The sequence below is a fragment of the Fundulus heteroclitus genome, unplaced genomic scaffold, assembly GCF_011125445.2.
Source record: "Fundulus heteroclitus isolate FHET01 unplaced genomic scaffold, MU-UCD_Fhet_4.1 scaffold_99, whole genome shotgun sequence".
Classification (NCBI taxonomy): Eukaryota; Metazoa; Chordata; class Actinopteri; order Cyprinodontiformes; family Fundulidae; genus Fundulus; species Fundulus heteroclitus.
The window spans coordinates 671028-692098 of NW_023397461.1; the positions used below are offsets into that span (position 1 = coordinate 671028).

General features: G+C 43.2%; 1 protein-coding gene across 2 annotated transcripts; it reads left to right on the forward strand.

The window, feature by feature from the left end:
• Window positions 1-977: 977 nt before the first annotated feature.
• Window positions 978-19775, forward strand: LOC105921154 (calpain-1 catalytic subunit). 2 transcript variants are annotated; one of them, XM_021313155.2, is made up of 21 exons: window positions 980-1469; window positions 1684-1753; window positions 1825-1946; window positions 5110-5243; window positions 5324-5501; window positions 8795-8869; window positions 9216-9301; window positions 9424-9498; window positions 9624-9784; window positions 14002-14156; window positions 14371-14382; window positions 14465-14673; window positions 15583-15622; window positions 15715-15783; window positions 17257-17314; window positions 17394-17455; window positions 17540-17608; window positions 18862-18940; window positions 19178-19294; window positions 19432-19484; window positions 19599-19775. In XM_021313155.2, exons 1-21 carry the CDS (start codon window positions 1098-1100, stop codon window positions 19623-19625), a joined length of 2223 nt encoding a protein of 740 aa, XP_021168830.1. In that variant the 5' UTR covers window positions 980-1097; the 3' UTR covers window positions 19626-19775. The 2 variants fall into 2 exon arrangements, with proteins under 2 accessions (XP_035990992.1, XP_021168830.1); XM_036135099.1 differs by lacking the exons at window positions 19432-19484; window positions 19599-19775 and having other exon boundaries at window positions 978-1469; window positions 18866-18940; window positions 19178-19284.
• The last annotated feature ends 1296 nt before the right edge of the window (window positions 19776-21071 follow it).

Sequence of the window (21071 nt, forward strand, 5' to 3'; positions counted from 1 at the left end):
CGACTTTTCTGGTGTCACTGGAGACTCTTACGTGAAAGCACGTATCGTTCCTACTCTTGTCCTCCAGCGGCAGTTGCTGCCGTGGGGCGCCTCCCCCGTCCCGACCCTGTTCTCCCGCTCCCGCAGGAGTCCCTCTTAGCGCTGCAGTCAGAGCCACAGCATGTTTACCCTCAGCGTCAAGACTGCAAATGAAGCGCGCATGCGCCGGGATTGACAGCGCAGGTTGATCATCCCGTGCCGCCCCGGTTTACATTCAGGTCGGGAGCGAGCGGGATATAAATGTAAAATGTTATTTGGTCTAAAAAAAATAACTGAATTTGAAATGTTTTATCTTAAATAAATAACGCCATTTGATTCACACAGCCACATGTTCATGTTTCACCGTGATTTGTAGTCTCCTTAGTGGACCACAAGAGAAAAAAGAAAAAGTTAAAAAAAAAAGTTGAAAAAAAGAAAAAATTGTAACTCCGCCATAGTGTCTCTTTATGGTTCATTTTTCCTGGTCCCAAGCCCGGGTAAAGGAGGAGGGTTAGTATTTTAATAAAATAAACATTAATTTAAAAAAAAATAAAAAAATAAAAATAAAAATAAATAAACATTAATGGACAGATAAAAGTAGCTCTATATATTTCTGAGTGTTTTTACTCATTTTTTGTCTCTCTCTAACGACATTCTTTCTCCCACAGCATCAATAACATGCACATCACATCATGTGGCAGTTTATGCAAATTAGGTGATGACGTCATTCAGCGACTTCTAGTGACTTTTAGCACAGCCAATAGCTACTTTCCTTACTGAGGAGTTGGCAACACTGCATGTGGTTTCTGTTTGGCTACCGCAGCTAAAGCAATGGAGTTTGGACTGCTTGAATCACATCTGCGTTAACTGTGGGGAAAGGGCGGGGAAAATGTGTCAAACCAATGAGAAAGGTTTAAGTCATTTGCAAGAGGTGTCTTTAGCTCTGCTGAGATGGTGATGATGAACACTGAGAGGCTGCCAGTTTCTTCAAATAGATCAAAGCAATCAATAAAAACTGCAATAATAGCAACAATGTCAACAGGTATGCTGATACAGAGCAGCTTCAGCTGGTCAATAAAATGGTGTTAATACGGAGTTACATGAAGGAACAGATCAATGAAAGGCGCTTACTGTTCCGAGTCTACAGAGACGCACTGGAACATAACTGGACATCTGTGTCAAACTCTTGCAGTCAAAGCCTGAAAACAGCAGCGATGCCTCTTCGGGGCGTGTCTCAGAGCATCATGAGGGCTCGTCAAAAGAAAGGTGGTTGTGGGACCATCAAAAACCCAGAGACTTTTGCCCAGCAGAACTACCAGCAGCTGAAGGAGTACTTCCTAATCAAAAACATGAGATTCATCGATGACACGTTCCCACCGGACAACACCTCCATTGGGGTGGGGAAACTGGACCCGGCAGACCTGGCCCAGGTGGAGTGGCTGAGACCGGCGGTAAGATTCAGATCAAATGTTCCTGTTTGGATCAGAACCAGATCATCATATGGGTTTGGTGTTTGAATAATTGAGATTAAGGTATAGAGGAAGAGCTGTTACGTTTTTATCAGGATGCAGTCGTGTCCTTGGGGTTTGTTTCTTCTTTTACTGCAGAAACAACACAAAGTTCTCCATTTAGCAACAAATAAATGATTCTTGTCATATATTTCAGAAAATTGTGACCAATCCCTTCTTTGTGCTTGACGGTGTCTCCAGGTTTGACTTTGGTCAAGGAAAAGTTGGTAAGTTGTTTTCTTTTGACCAAACATTTTCAGCCTTCTGATTCATTCATTCACTGGTTTTTTTTTCTCAGGAAACTGCTGGTTTCTTGCATCTCTTGGATCTCTGACATTCCACAAAGAGATCTTCGAGATGGTTGTTCCTCTGGAACAGCCAATCAGTGGAAAGGACTACTGTGGACTGTTTCATTTTAGGGTAAATAGCAGCAGGGAAGAACTTGTCCTTCTTCTTGGGTCTGTCAGGGGATCACCTATGTCCATCTTACCAGATCATTTGCAGTGGCGGCTGGTGAAAAAAAACCTTGGTGGGGCTGGCCAATAGATTTCCCTGCCTAACCCAGTACATGCATTTAAATTAAAAGTCGGAAAATTACTACGATTCCACAATAAGCATTTAATTAATTAAAAAACATTGTTTACAAAGGATTATTTTGGTGGTTTTGTCTTATTAATCCTTTTCACAGACTCATGCCAGAGGGTTTGCATACATTGTACATGTACGTATATTATAACGAAACAAACGTTTACGTCTTGACTTAAATATATATCCTAATTTTTTATTTATATAATTATTTAAGTAGAACAATGGCTAGTGCAAAATTAAGTTGTATTTACCGGAGATGAAGTGTAGACTGCAAATTCTGTCGTGGTATGATGGCTCCCCCAGTCCATTGGGATTGTCTGCCTGCATCCTTTTCATTGAAAATATCCATTTCTTTCTTCGTCCTTCCTCCTTCCTCCTTCGGTAAACGAAAGAAATGTACACCCAACGATTTGGAATGCCTCTGTGTGCAACCGGGAGCACAACTAGTCGTAGGCATTGTTTAGATTCCAAAAATAAACTAAAAGTACGCTCTAATTCACCCGTTTAGTCACGCTGGTAAGTGAAAACAGTACTGTGTTCTGCCGACCACCGTTACCCGGATGTAGCGCGGATGTAGCTCGTGACGTCACGCATGAAGTGCACCTATCACTGTGCAGCTAGGGCTACGACTCCAGGAGCCCCAACCCCATTCATTTTGGCGATGCTGATTGGCCAAATATTTATAAATCTTCCCTAGCAACAGTACACGATTGGTTATTTCGCTACACTTGTAGGGCTCCTTGAGTCACAGCCCCACAAGTGTAGAAGAAGAGAAATGATACGTTCTGTTGGTGGAAATGCACTGTTAACTGATGGAGTCAGTTAGTAGAAGTGTTTTAATAATTCTTATTACATGTAGCCATGTACTATTAAGTAAAAACTGACATTAATAATACTTTTAAAATCTATATATATTTTGACTTTTCCCCTCCACATCTAGGGAGGGCAGCGCCCGAGCGCCCCCTATGGGCCAGCCGCCACTGATCATTTGCTTTTTCCGCTGTTACACAAACTACCATGTCCTCTTTCTTTGTGTCCATGAATCCTCTCTGGGGTCTTCCTGTTTTCCCTGCAGCTCCAACATCCTCTTTCCACTGTGTAAACATGTCCAGACCAGCTAAACCACGCTTCTCTAACTTCATCTCCAAACTGCCCAATCTTAGGTGTGCTCTGATCTCCTCATCTCTAACCCTGTCCAACATGGTTGGTCATTATGACGATATCAGCATCTTCACATTGGCCAACTGCAGCTAAGCCTTCAGTCAAGAACCTTCCAACACAACTGACCTGAGAACAGAACTCCAACCTTTATATCTTATAGTGTAAATGTCCAGTTGACCTCAGGTGTACAGAGCAAGCATGCAAACATTAAGTGAATTGATCAAATAATTAAAACATCATCAGAAAATCCACACCTGATTATACATTATATCACAGTATGCTTCTGTTGACCTCCATGTTCCCCCTCTTCGTGTCCAGCTTCATGGGAGTAGGAATGTGCTCTGGCTGCAGTACATGCCAAACATATTTGCTTTACCAAGGCAGGCTTTGTACCTATAAATCCTCCCTTGATGGCGAATTGATGATTTCTTTTATTGCTGTTAAGGTTTTAGCTACAAACTAATTCTAAACATGACAGAGGAAGAGGAGTGGAGGGAACACGAGGACAGAGAAAGAGAGAAAGGGCCGTGACCCAAAGAAAACATTTAGATAAAAATGACAGAACCAACCAGCTGCTACAGACGATCCTTATATGGCCACCATGGAGGAACCAGTAACCAACAGAAAACATCACCAACAGCAAGACTCTGGAACAATGCTGCTGATGCTGATGGAGAGAACTGCTGGACAACACTGCTACTGTATTATGAGGGCAGAGATATGTGAGAACATTGTAGGCTTGGATGAATCATGCTCAGGGATGGGTGCAGAGGACCCATCAGAAGAAAGCAGAGAACTATAACACCAACAGCCCCACACAGCACAGAGGCTAGTGAGAGAGATGGGTCAGAGCCCTGCAGTCATGGAGCAGAGGCCATCAGGAACCAGACCGACAACCCTGACAGAGATTCTCCCAAACGTGAACCCTGGACGCTGCATGAAGATGGGCTACGGCAGCAGAAGACCAAACTAGGAGCCACTCCTGGCTGCTAGAAATGACACATACTCACCAGAACTGGACCCGGGCAGATTGTGCCGACTGGTTTGCAGAGTCTGGATTTCATTTCCAATGTTCAGATGGATTGGGAGTCTTGTGGTGATAGTGTGACGGGTTGCTGCACTGTGGAGGAGGTTTCCTCCTCACATGTTGGGTTTACCAGAACCAACTGAGCATCATGTAACCACCATAACCGACCCGGGTACTGTTGCTGACCTTCAACATCTCTTTAAGTCTGGAGGACTTTCAGCAGGATGATGCTCCATGTTTCACAGCTCAGATTCTCTCTACCCGGTGTCTTAAACACCATAATGAGTTCTCAGACGTTTGGATCTGGTGGATCAGGAGGTTCTACTCATGGATCTGCAGCAGCTGTGATGCCGCTACTTCAGCATCGACACATTTCTCTGCTTCCTTGACATGATGAATAAAAGCAGTTCTGAAGGCAAAAGGGGACGAACCAGAAAAGTGGAGCTAATAAAGTAGTAGTAGATTACAGATGTGGATTGGTTCAACAGAATGCTGCATCATTACATAGTCGCTTCCAGAAGGCTGTGCTGCAAGTGGTTTTCAGGTTCCTGCCGTCTTTGGTTTAGGTCTGCCGCAGTATGAAGAAAACACCAGCAGTCACTGTTCACCTGACGCCAAGGTTGCTGACCCTGAGGGTTTACTCAGACTTTGCTTTCAGCCTGACATGTTGATCTCCAGGCAGACCAAAAGCTCTGAAGCTGAATAGAAATAAATCCTCTCCATCACAGAAGCTACTAATCTGCAGACCAGGTCCAAGTAGACAGAACATCTAATTCTAAAAAAGGTTCTTTCCATTTAACTATGCAGTTCTGGAGATTTGGGAAATGGGTGGATGTGGTAATAGATGACAAGCTGCCAACTATCAAAGGGAAAACCATCTTTGCCCGTTCCAAAGACGAGTGTGAGTTCTGGCCCGCTTTGCTTGAGAAGGCCTACGCCAAGTATGTAAACACTTCTGATTTGTCTTTCAGATATGTCATATTTTTAATGCAAATCCTAACAGTTTGCCTGAATATGTCAGGGTCTGTGGATCCTATGCCGACATGAGTTCTGGTACTCCAGCAGAGGCCATGAGGGACTTCACCGGTGGGGTCCACATGTGTATCCCACTGTCAGAACCTTCTGCAGATCTCTGGAAGCTGCTGTGCAGAGCGGCCCTCGCCAAGACATTCATGAGCTGTAGCACAATACCAAAAGAGGTGAAGTAAAGTTTGCACATAGACACATAACAGGTCCCACATGCAGAATAAAATACCAGTGGTATGTTCTGAACCCGGTTTAACATGAAAAGTTGATGACATTTACAAACACGTTGAAGATAAACGTGGAGAATTACCAGAATGTTCTTTGTGCTCCGATATGGGTCACTTCTTCATAACAGGGTGTGCCATACTGTCAATTGAACCGTAACCCTATCCATCCCACCTACGCTGGGAGAAATTAAAAGAACAAAAACAGAAATACCCAAGAAAAAGAAAAATCAGAATCAGAATGTAATTTAATCGCCAAGTAGGTTTGCTCTTACAAGGAATTTGAATTGGTGTTGATGGTGCAGACAAAAAATAAAATAGAAAGGATATATATACAGAACTATATACACTCAGTAAACTGTGCGTTAATGTAACACAGAAGCTTGTAAGTCCTGAACGGGGGAGAGAGACAGTGTCCAGTTTCATGGGCGGCTCTTGGCCTTGTTCATAAGGCTGGTAGCAGATGGTAAAAAACTGTTCTTGTGGCGTGAGGTTGTGGTCCTGATGGAGCGCAGCCCCCTGCCAGAGGGAAGTGACTGAAATAGTCTGTGACTGGGGTGAAGGGATCAGCCACAATCTTCCTGCACGCCTCAGAGTCCTGGAGGCGTACAGGTCCTGGAGAGATGGAAGATTGCAGCCAATCAGCTTCTCTGCAGACCTGATGACACGCTGCAGTCTGCTCTGGTCCTTAGTGGTGGCACCAGCGTACCAGATGGTGATGGAGGAGGTGAGGATGGACTCCATGATGGAGGAGGAGAACTGCACCATCATTGTCCTTGGCAGGTTGAATTTCTTCAGCTGCCTTCAGCAGGAAGGAAGGAAACTCTGATGATCTACCTGTGCGTGTTCTCACTTTGTTTATTTCATGCACAAGCTTCTAAATCTGAGTCTGACTAACAATTTAAGGCGCAAAATACAAACATAAAGAAGTTTGATTTGATTTGTGTCCCATGACAAGCGAGTCAGCGAGCCACACTTTGGTAAAGCGGCACAGAGTCACAATAACTGAGCGCTCCATAAAGATGTTATTAATCAGAGGAATAAAAAGTTATTTTCTGATTGCTTCACAGCGGTTACCTTCAGCAGGTAAACACGCCCATAGCAACACTCCTCAGCTCCCCGCAGACCCATCTCAGGTTTGCCTGTTTCTGTCTGAATACGCACTAAAACCGCATCTGTAAAATGAACTGCACCTGTCTGAATCACAATGAAAAGTATTACAGTTCTGATCATGAACATAGTCAAGAAACCACGTCTATCATCACTAATCCCCCCCAGCGCAGCGGTAACGGCAGCGGTGTGTGCGGTCAATGCTTGTCACCGGTTCAATCGCGGCCCCATGAGCAGCGCTGTTTGTAGGCGCTGCACGATTGATAGAGACGGTCCCTCAATTTAATCTCGTAAATAAAACTTTCAACCTGTTTTAAATGTTTCCTCTGCTGACGTAACCAACGTAAAGTCAGAAGAGAAAGAGACATTTTCTGATTCTCGCTCGTTTTCTTCTCCCGGATCCGTTGCAATTCTCTCCTTTGTTGCCTCCAATTCCTCTCTCTCTTCCTCTCCTCCTTCATCCTAACTTTCCCCTTAGATGCCTCGTCTGCCTGACAGTTTCCCTGATTTCAGTCAATTGATCATATTTTCCAGAATGAATGAAGTAGAGGCCATAAGTCAGGCGCGCATATACAGCACAATGTGGATATTTAATCTTAAAATGAACCGTAGAAGAAGATTTCTTTTAAATAAATACATTTTCATGTTAATACTGTAACGTTCCGTTATGACACCCAAGCACCAGACCGAGGTTTTGCTGCTAACTTTATTTTAGGATAAACAGAACAGGGCAGGGCATACTGAGGATATTAAGAGGGGGACAGACTCTGTAACGTTTGATGCAGCATTGTCCAATAAAGATCTACTATAATGGAACCCTCTTTTGTGGGTGGAGAACTCAGTTAGATTAAACTCAAATGTTATTAAAAAATGATCAGATAGGACAGGGTTGTGAGGAAATACTGTTAATTCTTCACAATCAATGCCATATGTCAGCACAAGGTCTAAAGTATGAAGCCAAGAGTGCGTCGGTTTATGCACATTTTGAGCAAAACCATTTGGATGAGGGAAACTAAGGGTTGATTGTTCAAAAGAATTGCTGGTGAAGATGGTCACTCCAAAAAAAAACAAAAAAAAAACAAAGCAACTGGACTTGTTTTCCGTAGACATTTGTTTTGATCTTTATATTGGAGAAACCAAACAACCTCTCCACAGACGCATGGCTCAACACAGGAGAGCTACCTCCTCAGGACAAGACTCTGCTGTCCACCTACACCTTAAGGACAAAGGACACTCTTTTGAGGACCAACATGTTCACATTTTGGTCAAAGAAGACAGATGGTTTGAAAGGGGTGTGAAGGAAGCCATCTATGTTAAGAGAGAGAAACCAACCTTAAACAGAGGAGAAGGCCTTAGGTTCCAACTCTCAAAAACATACAATACAGCTATAGGGTTAATTCCGGCCAATCATCACCTGAGTTCTCACCCTCATTCAGGTGATCAAAACATTGTTCCTTTAAGCCAAGCCAATAACGACCCTAACGACTCCTCGTTACAGGAGTGGACCAGTTTCGGTTCAATCTGATGTCTTAACGGCTTTAATGACCGCCCATTACTAAGGGGTGGACCTGTTTCTGTTGAATCTGCATGTTATCTAAGCCATTACAAGGCCTTTGTTAGGCAGTAGTATAAAGCTTGGTACTCATCATTACTCCAGACTTTTTGAATTGAGAAAGCTTCCTGGAGAGGAAGCGAAACGTCTTCAACTACGGAAAACAAGTCCAGTTGCTTTGTTTTTTACTTTGTTTTTGGAGTTCAAAAGAATTGTAGATATTAATTGGCCTGGGACTAATTAATAAATCAGACTGAAAGATGGTTGCTACTCCTCCTCCTCTTCCCACAGATCTGGGAATGTGGAAATTTAAATAATTGGAGGCAGTTGACTGATTTATACTAATGTAGTCCTCTTGTAGCCAGGTTTCTGTGAGATAAAATAAATCAATCTGATTATCAGAAATCAATTCATTACGTAATAGAGTCTTTGGAGGGAGAGACGTGATGCCAGTACTGGAAGGCCCGTCTCTCCCTTAATGCTGACAAGGAGAACATCAGGAATGTCTGGGGAGACCTGTGTTAGGCTTCCCCTGTCCTTGTGTTTTAGTTTGAGGCTGACATGTGTCTCTCATCCTCAGGACGACACCACTGGCCCCACGTTTTCAAACGGACTGGTCCCGGGGCATGCCTATACTGTGACGGGCCTGAAAGAGGTGATCACACTTTGCAACAGCTTCTGTAGTTCTGCTCTGAGGGGCTGAGGACTGGTATTATATGCCTTCCTTATACTCATTTCTAAATCATTAATCCATTCTAATTAATGAAAGCTCTCATTCAATCTAATTAGTGTAGTTTTTACTAAGGTTTAGATATGTTTTCCTTTCCTATGCAGCACAAATCTATTCAACACCTTACATTGAGTAATCATGGCAGCCAAGACTTGTTAGATTTACACCAAATCAACATTTCAGGACACACTTAGGGAAACACGGTTTTATCCGAGTGAAACATGGCTTGCATCCTGAAATCTGTTGTATCTCTGGGGTGGTTGCTGTTCAGCTCATGAGCCAAGGGAAAGCTGTCCGACTGGTGCGTCTCTGGAACCCCTGGGGATATGGAGAGTGGACCGGAGACTGGAGTGACCTGTAAGATCTCACAACAGAACTAGTTCTGATCACAACATCCATCAAAGTTTGTAATAGAATGAATGGAATAAGTGATTTATTTTCTGCTAATGCATTAAAATGCTTCTTGGACTGTCTGTCAGGTCTCCTCTGTGGCAAACTGTGAGTACACATGATCGTGAGAAGTGCCTCTCTGTGGAAAATGATGGCGAGTTCTGGTAAGCAAACTCCACCTGTTGTTAGAAAATGATAACCTTTATGTAATCAATGTAATGCTACTTTTTGATTTACTGGAAAGAAACTGTGATGCTGACATGTGGATCTAAATTTTATTGGCACACAGGATGAACATAGAAGATTGCTGTAAATATTACACCAGCATTTCCGTCTGTGGTCTGAGTCCTGACTTCCTGGATGAAAACCCGGGGTGTCACTGGAAGACCTCCATGTATGAGAACCGGTGGGTTGCAGGAACCACGGCTGGAGGCTGCATTAACAACAGAGGTAATCATTACAACTTTAAACAAGTGAAAAAAAAGTAAAAAACAAAACAACTGGACTTGTTTTCCGTAGTTGAAGACGTTTTGCTTCCTATCCAGGAAGCTTTCTCAATTCAAAAAGTAATGTGGAGTACCAAGCTTTATACTACTGCCTAACAAAGGCCTGTAATGGCTTAGATAACATGCAGATTCAGCAGAAATAGGTCCACCCCTTAGTAATGGGCGGTCGTTAAAGCCATTAAGCCATCAGATTGAACAGAAACTGGTCCACTCCTCTGTAACGGGGACTCGTTAAACAAGAACTTCATAGACATGAAACCTGCAGCAAACTGTTAAATGTCTTTGGGAGGATGTGTAAAGAAATGTTTGGGTTCTGTAAAACCAGGAGAAACATTAGCTACTACCTAATTAGATTCTTTAATGTCACCGTGTGTTACTTTGGTGAGATCCTTTTCAAGACAGACTCCGACTTAGATAATAAACATGTGTACAGCTTTTTCCCCACATTAGAGAGTTAAAAAGATAAAAGATAAGAAGTGTGTGTCAGATTCCGAAGGCTTTGATATCAGTCCCTTTGCAGTGATGGCCTGAATCAGGCCAGAAAAAGGTGGTCAGCCTCTGCTTCAGGCAAAGCAGGTCAGGTATGTCGCTCTCTTGTTCACCTGTGGTGGAAGGACGGAGCAGAATGTGGATGGATGGATTTAGGTATTGTGCAATTACGCCCTGTTTTAAAGTTATTTAATAAATAACTCTCTGCCTGTTACAAAGGCTCGAGTGTTTGTTACTTTGGTTTGGGAGGGGGAGGCGCGCCACGCGGTGGTGAGTTGGTATAGCACATGCAGCAGCTGCTGAAGCACTGTCGCTCTGAGGGAGGAGACCTGCAGCTGCTGCTAACGGCTCCGGTTGGGGTCAATGTGCGTTTCTGACTTAATGTAAGTGTTTGTTGTTAAATGTATTAAGGCAGTTTACTTTGTAGTTCGGTCTGTATTACATGCTGATGTTGCATTGTACTAGTTGCCGGTTTATTGCGACTTTTAATTACTCCATGCGAGTAAGCCTGTTAGCTCTCGGTTGTAGCATTTGTTAGATGTATGAGGTGACTTAATGTGGGCTTATTTCTGTTATGTTTAGATCACACACACACATACCCAATCGTAGACTCAAACTAAAAAATCTCCTCCTCAGTTTGTCCTGATCGACACACAGTGGCGAGTGTAAATTCTTCACCAGCCTCAAGTTTAAAACGTGGAACCTCCACTACACTGCCTGTTAGGTATTGTCCAGTGAATATCAGACCAAACAGCTGATATCAGTCCAATGGTTGAAAGGAATGATTCGAGCACTGGTGTTCTTTTAACAGCAAACTCTGCACACATGTAGAATAAAGAGTAACAACTTCTCTTCAAGTTCAAGAATTTATTAACAAAAATAAAATGAACATCCAGAGAACATCACTATATAATGCTGTTTATCTGAATTACCACTATATTACATTCAATAAATCCTCTCTGCTAGGCTAGTGAAACTTAACTAAACTACTAAGCCAAATGAAGATAAAAGAAGCTAAGGAACTATGTACACACAAAAGAAACAAAAAGACAAAACAAAGTGGTTGTTCATCATCAGAATAATTCAGCGAATCCTGGTTCACTGCAGATCTGAATTAAAGAACCAAAATTCAACTTAAAGAACGTGGAACGAGGTTAAATTAGCCTAACTAATTCAGAACAACATTTGCAAATCCTGAGATAAACAAAACATTATTTGACAAAATGACATTTGAAAGAAAGGTTTTCTCAGTAAGAATCTGTAAACTTTAGGAACGCTTGATTTTACTAATGCGATTATACCTCCGGGAGGCTAGGGGTCGCTGTAGCGATCAGTCGCTAAAATCGGTTACTTATAACAAAATAACAAAGCAAATATAACAAAATATTCCGTATTAATGTGGTAATAACGCTCGTAGCACTATCGAACGATGGAGAGATGAAGCAAACCTTATGCTTCAAACGACCGCAGTTGAATATCCGGACACCGGAAGTTACCGAGAGCATATAGCATTTAGGCTAGCGGACATCTGGCGCTAACTTTAATAAGCTTTAGCTTTAATTTAGTCCTAATGAGTACACCGGACAACGCAAACATCAATATCCTATCAGTGTATAAAACCCTTGTGGAGATAACATTTGTTATAACCATAAAAACACACTCGAATTACATCAGCAATGGCATGGTTCGAAGAATGCTAGCGGGAGCTACGTCGGTTAGCTCCTTGTGTTTAAAAACACAATGTAACAGCATCATAGAAACCTTACAAACAACCATTTAACATTCCCTGTTTGTTTCTTTGCCAAACCTGTCGGTGCCTCGTGTGAGTTCGGTTCACTTTGGCCGTCCAAGCAGTGGTAAGCAGCGGATAGCTGCTTAGTAGCAGCAGACATGCGGCTCTGTGGCTGGCCTAAACCTGGTCGGGTAGGCCTATCCGAGGCCCTGCAGTGGCGACTCCACATCGGCTTTTGCTCTGAGCTCGGGATACTGTGTCAGCTTTTGGGCGCTCCACGTTGTCTGGAATCAGCTTCCTGCAACAGAATGATTTGGCCGGCAGTTTCTCCGATGCCAGTCTGGTCCTCCTCTCCGAACAGTACAAGAATTTCCCCCACTGTGTGTCTTTGAGCCACATGAGGCTCACAGGGGCGGCTGGTCCCCCCAGCCAACCTCCCCCTCCAGCGTCTCCAGGCAAGAAATGTGAAGAGTCTGAGGGGGATTGTCTGTGCGAGCAAAGCTTTATGGCTCTAACCCAAAGTCCCAAACTTCTGTTGTTTCCAATCCAATCTGATTTTATTTTTCTTATTATGGCTCAATGGCACCACATAGAACTGGCCTGCAGTAATTAGGCAGTTGATTCAGCTGGTCATGAGGAAGAATGAGCAGTCCATGCATGTTCTGAGCCTCATCAATGGTTTTCCGTAAGGGGATCAGACTTTGCTTTAAAGAAATGGGCGAGGAACTCAGAGGAGAGCTGCTGCTCCTCCATATTGAAAGGAGCCAGCAGAGTTTCATCACCTCATCCTGATGTCTTCTTGCTGACTCCATTTGTCATGGTGCAGCCTTGCCTGCCGCACCTTGGACATTTTCTTGCACCTTCTTCCTCCCATAGACTCCAGTCTCCACTCCACCCTCCACCTGTCATCCCTAATCAAGCCCGGACTCAGCACACCTGCCTACACTCCTACATAAACCTCCCTCAGTCTGCTTTTCCCCACCGGATCATCTTCTTATTACTGCTCACGTCTGCCGTCCTGCTGCTTCTCTGCATGCACCAGTCTTCATCCCTAGATGCCTTCCTCGTGCCTGCCTGCAACTCTCCCTGCTGTGCTGCTCGACCGCAGCGCTCCTCCGCCTTCTCAGGAGGTTACCTGGCTCCCATCGTCTGCCTGGCTCCACAGCACTGCACCTGCAGCTCTCCAGCTCCCCTCCATTCTCCTGCTCCTACCATCACCACCCTCCTGCTCTAGCCTGGTATAAACTGTTGGTGACATCCTCCACAACCCTCAAGCTTCAGTAAAAACTCTAGGTTAGTAAACTAAGCTGTGTGCGTGGCTGCGCTCGGGTTCGTCAAACAACTCATGACACCATTTGAAGGTTTTTATGTATGCTCCACTGGGAGGAGAAACAAGGCTAAAATCTGCATCCACTGCAGAGGCACTATGTATTCATTCTGACTTAGGGAGTCCTGGTCAAACCCAGAATGAGGCGCAGAGTATTCCTGGGGAAAGGAAAACTAGGCTTTCCTTTTGGCCCTGTTACCCAACGCTGAATAACTGGTGGACAATGGATGGATGGACCGGCATAACCATCATTTAAAAGGTCTGGACTCTGCTCCATTGTAGCCTGGGAATATTATTCCCCTCTGCAGGATAAGAGGGCCTGGCAATGACCTTAAGACCCCCCACCCCCACCCCAGGTTATTAAGTAGCTCATTTACAAGCTTTGCTAAGATAATAACTACATTTACTTACGCTCCAGTAAAAATTATTTCTTTGATCTGATTATTTTAACAGTATCCTGGTAGTTTGAGAAACGAACGAGCTTCTCTCTGTATTTTACTTCTAATTGCTGAATTAACCCTAGAATGTTATGGGAGCTTCAGCTATTTGGAGCTCTCTGTCTGAAGCAGGCTTCTTATGCAACATTGATCATTTATCAAATCCTTCATTTCAGAGACTTTCTGGACCAATCCCCAGTATCGCATCAAAGTTTATGGAAAACCTAATTCTAGTCAAAGCAAAAACACCCTAGTGTCCCTCATGCAGAAGCCTGACAAGAGGAACCGGAGAATGGTGAAAAACCTTTTCATTGGGTTCACCATCTATGAGGTACATTATTTCTACAGGAATTATAATTTCCTATTTTTTTCTAATTATTGTTTCTAACTTTGGGATTTTGGTGCTGAATTTGAGTCAACTGGAACAAACTGGTGACTCCTATTTCCCCAAAGTTTCAAAGACAATAAATTAAATATTTGACATGTATTGTTCTTTACATTGTTTTGTCTCCAACATGGACAAACTTCAACGGGTTTCCTTCAAGGTGTCAGAAAAAGTAAGTATGTGACCCCAGTTATGGCTCCGTCAGCTCAGCACAGAAACTCTTCAACAACTGAGAAACGTTTACCTTCCTGCAGGATGAGACTACGTCTGGGAAGTTCCCGGCATCGTTCTTCAGCAGAAAAACACCCGTTGCCCAAACTAAAACCTTCACTAATGCTCGTGAAGTGATGGAGTTCCTCAACCTGAAGCCTGGAGAATACCTCATCGTGCCGTCCACCTTACACCCCAACGAGACGGCCTCCTTCCTCCTGACCATCTTCTCCCGGGAGGAGACCCAGTGCTAGTAGGTTGAAGCAGTCTGAACGATTATACAGCATTCATCTGCAGTGACCTTCAGCAGAATTGGGATCAAAAGCAGCTAGGTCAAACATGCTGTGTGCCACATTAATTAAGGTCCCACCAGCTACAACGGTTAGGAACCAAAGATGAAGCCATCAAGTGCAGACAGCCCATCTGGAACACAAAAGCCACAACAGATACTTGGAAATGCTACAAAAAATGTGTGAAAGCATTCATTACATGAATCAAACGTAGAACCTAAACGTACTCAGCTAAACTATAAAATGAATCCTTAACTTCCAGCTGCTTATGATCACTAAGCAGATGTTATCAGGTCTCCTTACATTTTAAACATTCTTGAATCGTCAGCTTTAAGTATTTGAGCCTGTATGAATATTTATGACCCAGTGTGCATAAGAGAAAACCCACCCATCCATTTTTATCATCTGCTTATTTTTCCTGGACTGTGGGGGGGGGGGGGCTGGTCCCCATCTCCACAGCTCACTAAGCAAGAGGCGAGAAAGCCCACAACTTTGACTCGGCCGGCTAAGTCTGAGGCCAAACTTCATCCCAATACCTCTGTTGAGTAAGGACTCTTTAGCCAAAGCAGGAGTGCGCCAGTGGTCGCCATGATGGCCGCATCCCAATACTCCCACTATGCCCTACACCCTTCTGTGAAGTGAGCATCAGGTGGAAGTTGGAGTGAGCAGCTTACAAGCGTTTCTCTCCTGGACCTCTTGCCTTGGATAAGCAGATGGGTGGAAATGTAACTCTGGAGACTGAACCCTTATTTCTAAAGTTTTATTATGTCTACATCCTGGAATAAAAGAAAAGTTCATATAATTCAATATTATGGAAACTTTCTAAAGTTGTAAATCAGCAACACATCCTCACTGACCTTTTTTCTCCTCAGTGAAAACTCTGGACGAAGTTTTAACGATCCGGTTGAAAAGGTTTGTTTCCGCAGACACATTTTCAATGATCCTGTTGTTGTTCAGGGGTTTTTAATGTTTAGATTTCTAAACTAAACTCTAAACGGTTTCAGGTGAAGAAAGAGAAGAGCGGACAGAACATTGAATGTAAAAAACAGATCTCCCGTCAGTACTCAGACAAGGTAATCTAGTTTATGAAAATACAGCTAAGTTTTCGCTCAATGAAGATGTTTATTATTTACTGAAAATAATAATTTCAGATATTTTTGCATCAACTGATTTGGTGCAAATTTGGTCAGATTTCTGTGTTTAAAAGAAAAACAAGGGTTGATACCTCAGCCATCAAAAGGAAAGGTTGTGATGAATCAGGGTTTGGGTCCGATAATTCAGCCAAGAAACAAGGAGCAGTTTAAGAGCATTATTACAGCAACAGGTGCAGATGGGCTGGAAACCGGCTGGCTCGTAATCACGAACCACTAGAAGGGAAAAGGGCAGGTTAGTGGCTGCAGGACGCACAGTGGGTAATGGTGTCAATGGACAGAAAGCCGCTAACTTTCTTGAATCTGGGAGGTGTCACCGAATCCAAGCGGCTGGTCTGAGCAGCTTACTGGATGGAGCCTGGCAGGAGAAGCTAAGAGCCAGGGACAGTTAGCAGCTTGATCCAGAACACAGTCCTGAGCAGAGGCAGGCGGAGGTATCAGAGGGGCAGTCCAAGGTCTTGATCCACCAACATACAGGCAGAGGTAACAAGGGGCTAGGCAGAGAGGCTTGGTCAGAATACTTGCAAGGAGTCGATGTCCAGAATCAGAAGGCTAAAGGTGAGTCCGACACGGGCGAGGCAAACGGGCAGGAATCCACAGAGCAATCTGAGTCACACAGAAAGGCCGTCAGGAACGCTGGAGGCTCAACTAACACAGAAGGCTGTCGAGAATCTGGTGCTTACACACGGGGAGAGTCAATAATAATATATAGAGAATAAATAGAGCTCCTCCCAGCTCTCAGTAATTCAGGCTGCTGCAGGCATAAACACTCAGGACTACTTGCTGGTGCAGCAGAGGGAGCGGGGAGTGACGTCATGCTCAGAGCAGCAGAGCAACCAAGACAAACATTACAAAAAGGTTATTTAGCTCCAGTTATGCACTAAAACCCCAATCAGAAAACAGTTTTTCCAGCAGGGGTCACTCTGCTGGAGAATAGATATTTCACCCCAGAGATCATATCAGTTTTAGTGGTTTATTAATCAACGTGTTTTAAATTAAGTTCAGAGCCGGTTCCACCCAAATCAAATGAAAACATGAAGGACTGGGGACACATGGCTCCTTAATTACCCTGGCTTCATTTCGATTGATAAAGCATTTTTTCAAACATGTTTGCAGCTGAAATTTGGTCTGAGTCAGTAAAATCAGAAATTTACTTGAGTTAGAAGCTGTGGGAGACAATTAAAATTGGTTGAGTACATCGGTCTGCTGCCAGTGATCTCCTGTGGCAGGAAGCTGGTCTACGATTGGACCTGATGACGCTGTCTGTCGTCATGCCGACCAGCACAAACATCCAATCAGAGCAAACATTGCCATCATGGCTGCCTGAGAGCAGAGCAGAAGTGCTCCTGACCCAGACTTATCAGTCATTAAACATCTAAATGTTCACATTTTCAGTATGAAGAAGTTGATGCTGACCAGCTCCAGAGTCTTCTGAATGAGAATATTCTGAAAGGTTGGAACATAACCTTCAATAAATTACCGTTTTAGAGAGACGTTGCTTAAATATGTCTGTGCTGCTCCTCTCCATGCAGGTGACCTGAGATCAGGAGGCTTCAGCATTGATGCGTGTCGCAGCATGGTTGCTCTGATGGATGTATCCTGTTGTAGTGTAATGCACTGATAGCAGTGTGAACAAGCACTTCCTGCAGCTGAAATACCTTAACAGCTCATCAAACAGACGTCTGTAACAGGGAAGCTGAACAATCAGGAATTTGTGCATCTGTGGAACAAGATTATGAAATATAAGGTAGGAGAACCAATCAACAGTTAAATTGTGGCATTATTGGCTCTGCATCAGTGCAAAGATCCATTCATCCACTATCTATACCTGTTTATCCTTACAAAGTGGCTGAGGGTGGGGTTGGGGTGGGCAATTCACAACACATGATAATCCCAGAAATACATGTAAAAACCAGCAGAAATCAGACTGTCTCAGGTTAATCCCATGCTGTCTGATCATTTTACCAATGGGAAGCATATATATGTGACTCGTCACAGCAAAAGTAGGAACAAGTTAGCAGAACACAAACCGAGAAAAACAAGAAAACCTTTAATTTCAGAGAAAATAGTGGTTTTCGATTCATTGTAAAATATGCTTGTTGAAGTTATGAAGAAACCCCTCAGTGTTTTAAATGACAGGCATTGAAGGGGTGGGAGGTGTTGCTGCAAGGTATGCAAAGTAATTCAAATGAACAGCTTTTGTTAACACCCCCCTGGCTGGGGGTGATACTTAACAAACTCTGAGGCCTGTTTTGAGGCCTAATCTTTGCAGAGTGCCTTCATTTCAATGGCCATATCTTCTTCAATTATATGTTGATTTCCACAAGTTTGACATCATTGGAAAGCATAGACACCACTCTTTCAGAATCTGTAAAAAAGTCAAAACGGCCCCATGGAGACTCGTTCTGTCCTGCTGTGGCCGGTCACATAGAAAAGAGAACTGGTCCAAGGTCTGAACCCTGTGGTACTCCACAGGTGACCCTAAAGTTTGAAGAAGATTTATTATTAACATGAACAAACTGGGGCTGCACACTGGTGTACTGGGTAGCACTGTTGCCATGCACCAAGAAGGTCCCGGGTTCAAGTCCTACCCTTGCCCTGGGTCTTTCTGCATGGAGTCTGCATGTTCTCCCTGTGCAGGCGTGGGTTCTCTCTGGGTACTCCAACTTCCTCCCACAGTCCAGAAACATGACTGTTAGGTTAATTGGCCTCTCTAAATTGTTCTTAGGTGTGAGTGAATGGTTGTTTGTCCTGTTTGTCTCTGTGTTGCATAGACTGGCTACCTGTCCAGGTGAACCCCGCCTCTCACCCAGTGACAGCTGGAGATAGAACCAGCAACCCCACGACCCCACTAGGGATAAGAGTGTTAGAAAATGGATGGATGGATTAAAAAACTGGAAACTTTCAGAGAGATAAGATTTAAACCAGCCTAAGGCTTTTTGCTTAAACCCTACAGCACAGTAGTGCAAAGATATAAAAACATTTGTGTCCTTTTACCAGGAAGTTTTCTCCAAAATGGATGTGTCACAAACAGGATCTCTGTCTCTGGTGGAACTGAGGAATGCGATAAAGGCTTCAGGTGCGTCACTCTAAAACCTCAATTTATTCTACATTTAGGAGAGGTTTAAGGATCATTAATGAATTCATTACTCTGTAAAGGAAACCATTTGGTCTTTTGGCAGAGGGCTACATGGATTTTATTAATCTCAAAGTTTATCATTAGTTTACCATCATACTGATTACACTGATGGTTTAACATGCTAGCTGTGCTGTGTGGACTAGTTAAAATCCTGAGGTCAGTCGTTGTGCGTTCCAGGTATGAGTGTCAGCGACGACTTGCTCAACCTGATGGCGGTGCGTTACGGCGCCACCTCTGGACACATGAGCCTGGAGAACTTCATCAGTCTCATCCTTCGGCTGAACTGCATGAACAGTAAGTCAAGTGAGACACGGAGCAAAAATAGTCCTGGTTACCTGGGTCTGCCTTGTATAAAAATGAGCCAGAATGACAGCCACTGTGCGGCCAGTTTTATCTTTTCATCAATGTTCTCTGTTTGTGTTGCTCAACAGAAGTCTTTGAAACGCTGTCTGATGGAAAAACTTTGAGGTTTTCCAAGTTGGAGGTACTAAAAGCACCTTATTGGATTCTCTTTAGTACATACATCATTGTTGTTTGTTTAAAGATTTATAATCTGCATTCGTATTGGTAAACAAGCTGCTCCTGTGTGTAATTTTAGTGGATGTCCCTCTCCATGTACAACTGAGCCATCAGGGAGGAGGTCCACACGCCACCTGGGATCTCAGGAGAGAAGATCTGCAGAAAACATTCCTGTCCACTCGGCAAATTCAGGATAGATGAGCCAAACTTCCTGCATGGCACCAAATACTGAAGGGGGGGGGGGGTGCTACACTGTGATATATCCCAAGAGCCATTAAAGGGGGGGGGGGGGGGGGACTGAGGTGCAGCCATCTTTGTGTGCTTTTAATGTTTTCAGCTAACTTTCTTCCTCCGTCTGCTGTCACACAGCTTCTCCCTCCCAGATTACAAATTTTTGACTTTTTGAAAATGTGTCGCCTGGACAGTGAAATATTCCTTTCTGTGCAGAAGATTGACATTACACTGTCAGAAACATGAAGGGGTCTGTACTTGACATTAACCTGGGAATCATAACCCATTATAAATACGTCATAACAGTTCTAAAATTTTAAAAAGTTATTTAGATTCATGTGTTAACATTACATTAAACTTTAGTTTGTGATTGGTCCTAACTTTGGCTGTAATTAGGTCATTTTAACTGTCATTAATATTATTCTTCACCTCAAGTGGAAAAGTGGAACCTGTAAGTTGTAAAGATGTCATTAAATCTTATAATACTGTCAAAGGCTTTAATAACAGTCATTAAAATTTCCCCTCACTTCAAGTAAAGGTAAACAAGTAGGACTAGTTGTAAAGATGTCATTAGGAACAAATGAACATTCTGTTGATGTCATGTGGTGACAACCAAGACATTTTAAACAATGTCAACTTTGCATTAAAGTGTCATAAATTACCAAATGACAACAGTCATAAACCTTCATAGACTCCTTCATGTTCATGACGGGTGTTACGTCATGTTTATGACAGTATAATGTCAGTCTCATAATGTCAGTGAAGTGTTACTTAAAACATTTGTTACCATTAAATGTGGTCTGATTGCAATTTTGTTTCATTTTACAGAGAAGCTGAAGTAAATAAAATGTAAGACGTGTCTTTTGTTTCATGTACTGACTGGAGGTCAGTCAGTTTTGCTTTATAGACTCTGCTCTTCCGATGCCACCGCTCCGTCTGTCCGCTGATGTGCAATGGACCAAACCCTGTACCAACAATGGGGTGGGGTAGAAATGCATTGTTTTTCCTAGATGGGTGTATCTAAAGTTTTCGTGACGTAGGCCATGATTGTCAAGTAAAAAAAAAAAACTAATAATAAAATAAAAAAGCTAAAATTACTCAAACATCATATTTTCTGTAGGAAAAGGATGTGTAAATCAACTCAATTAAATTCAATTTTATTTATATAGCGCCAATTCATGAAACATGTGATCTCAAGGCACTTTACAAAGTCAGAATCAATCAGATTATACAGATTGGTCAAAAATGTCCTATATAAGGGAACCAGTTGATTGCATCAAAGTCCCGACAAACAGCATTCACTCCTGGAGAAGCGTAGAGC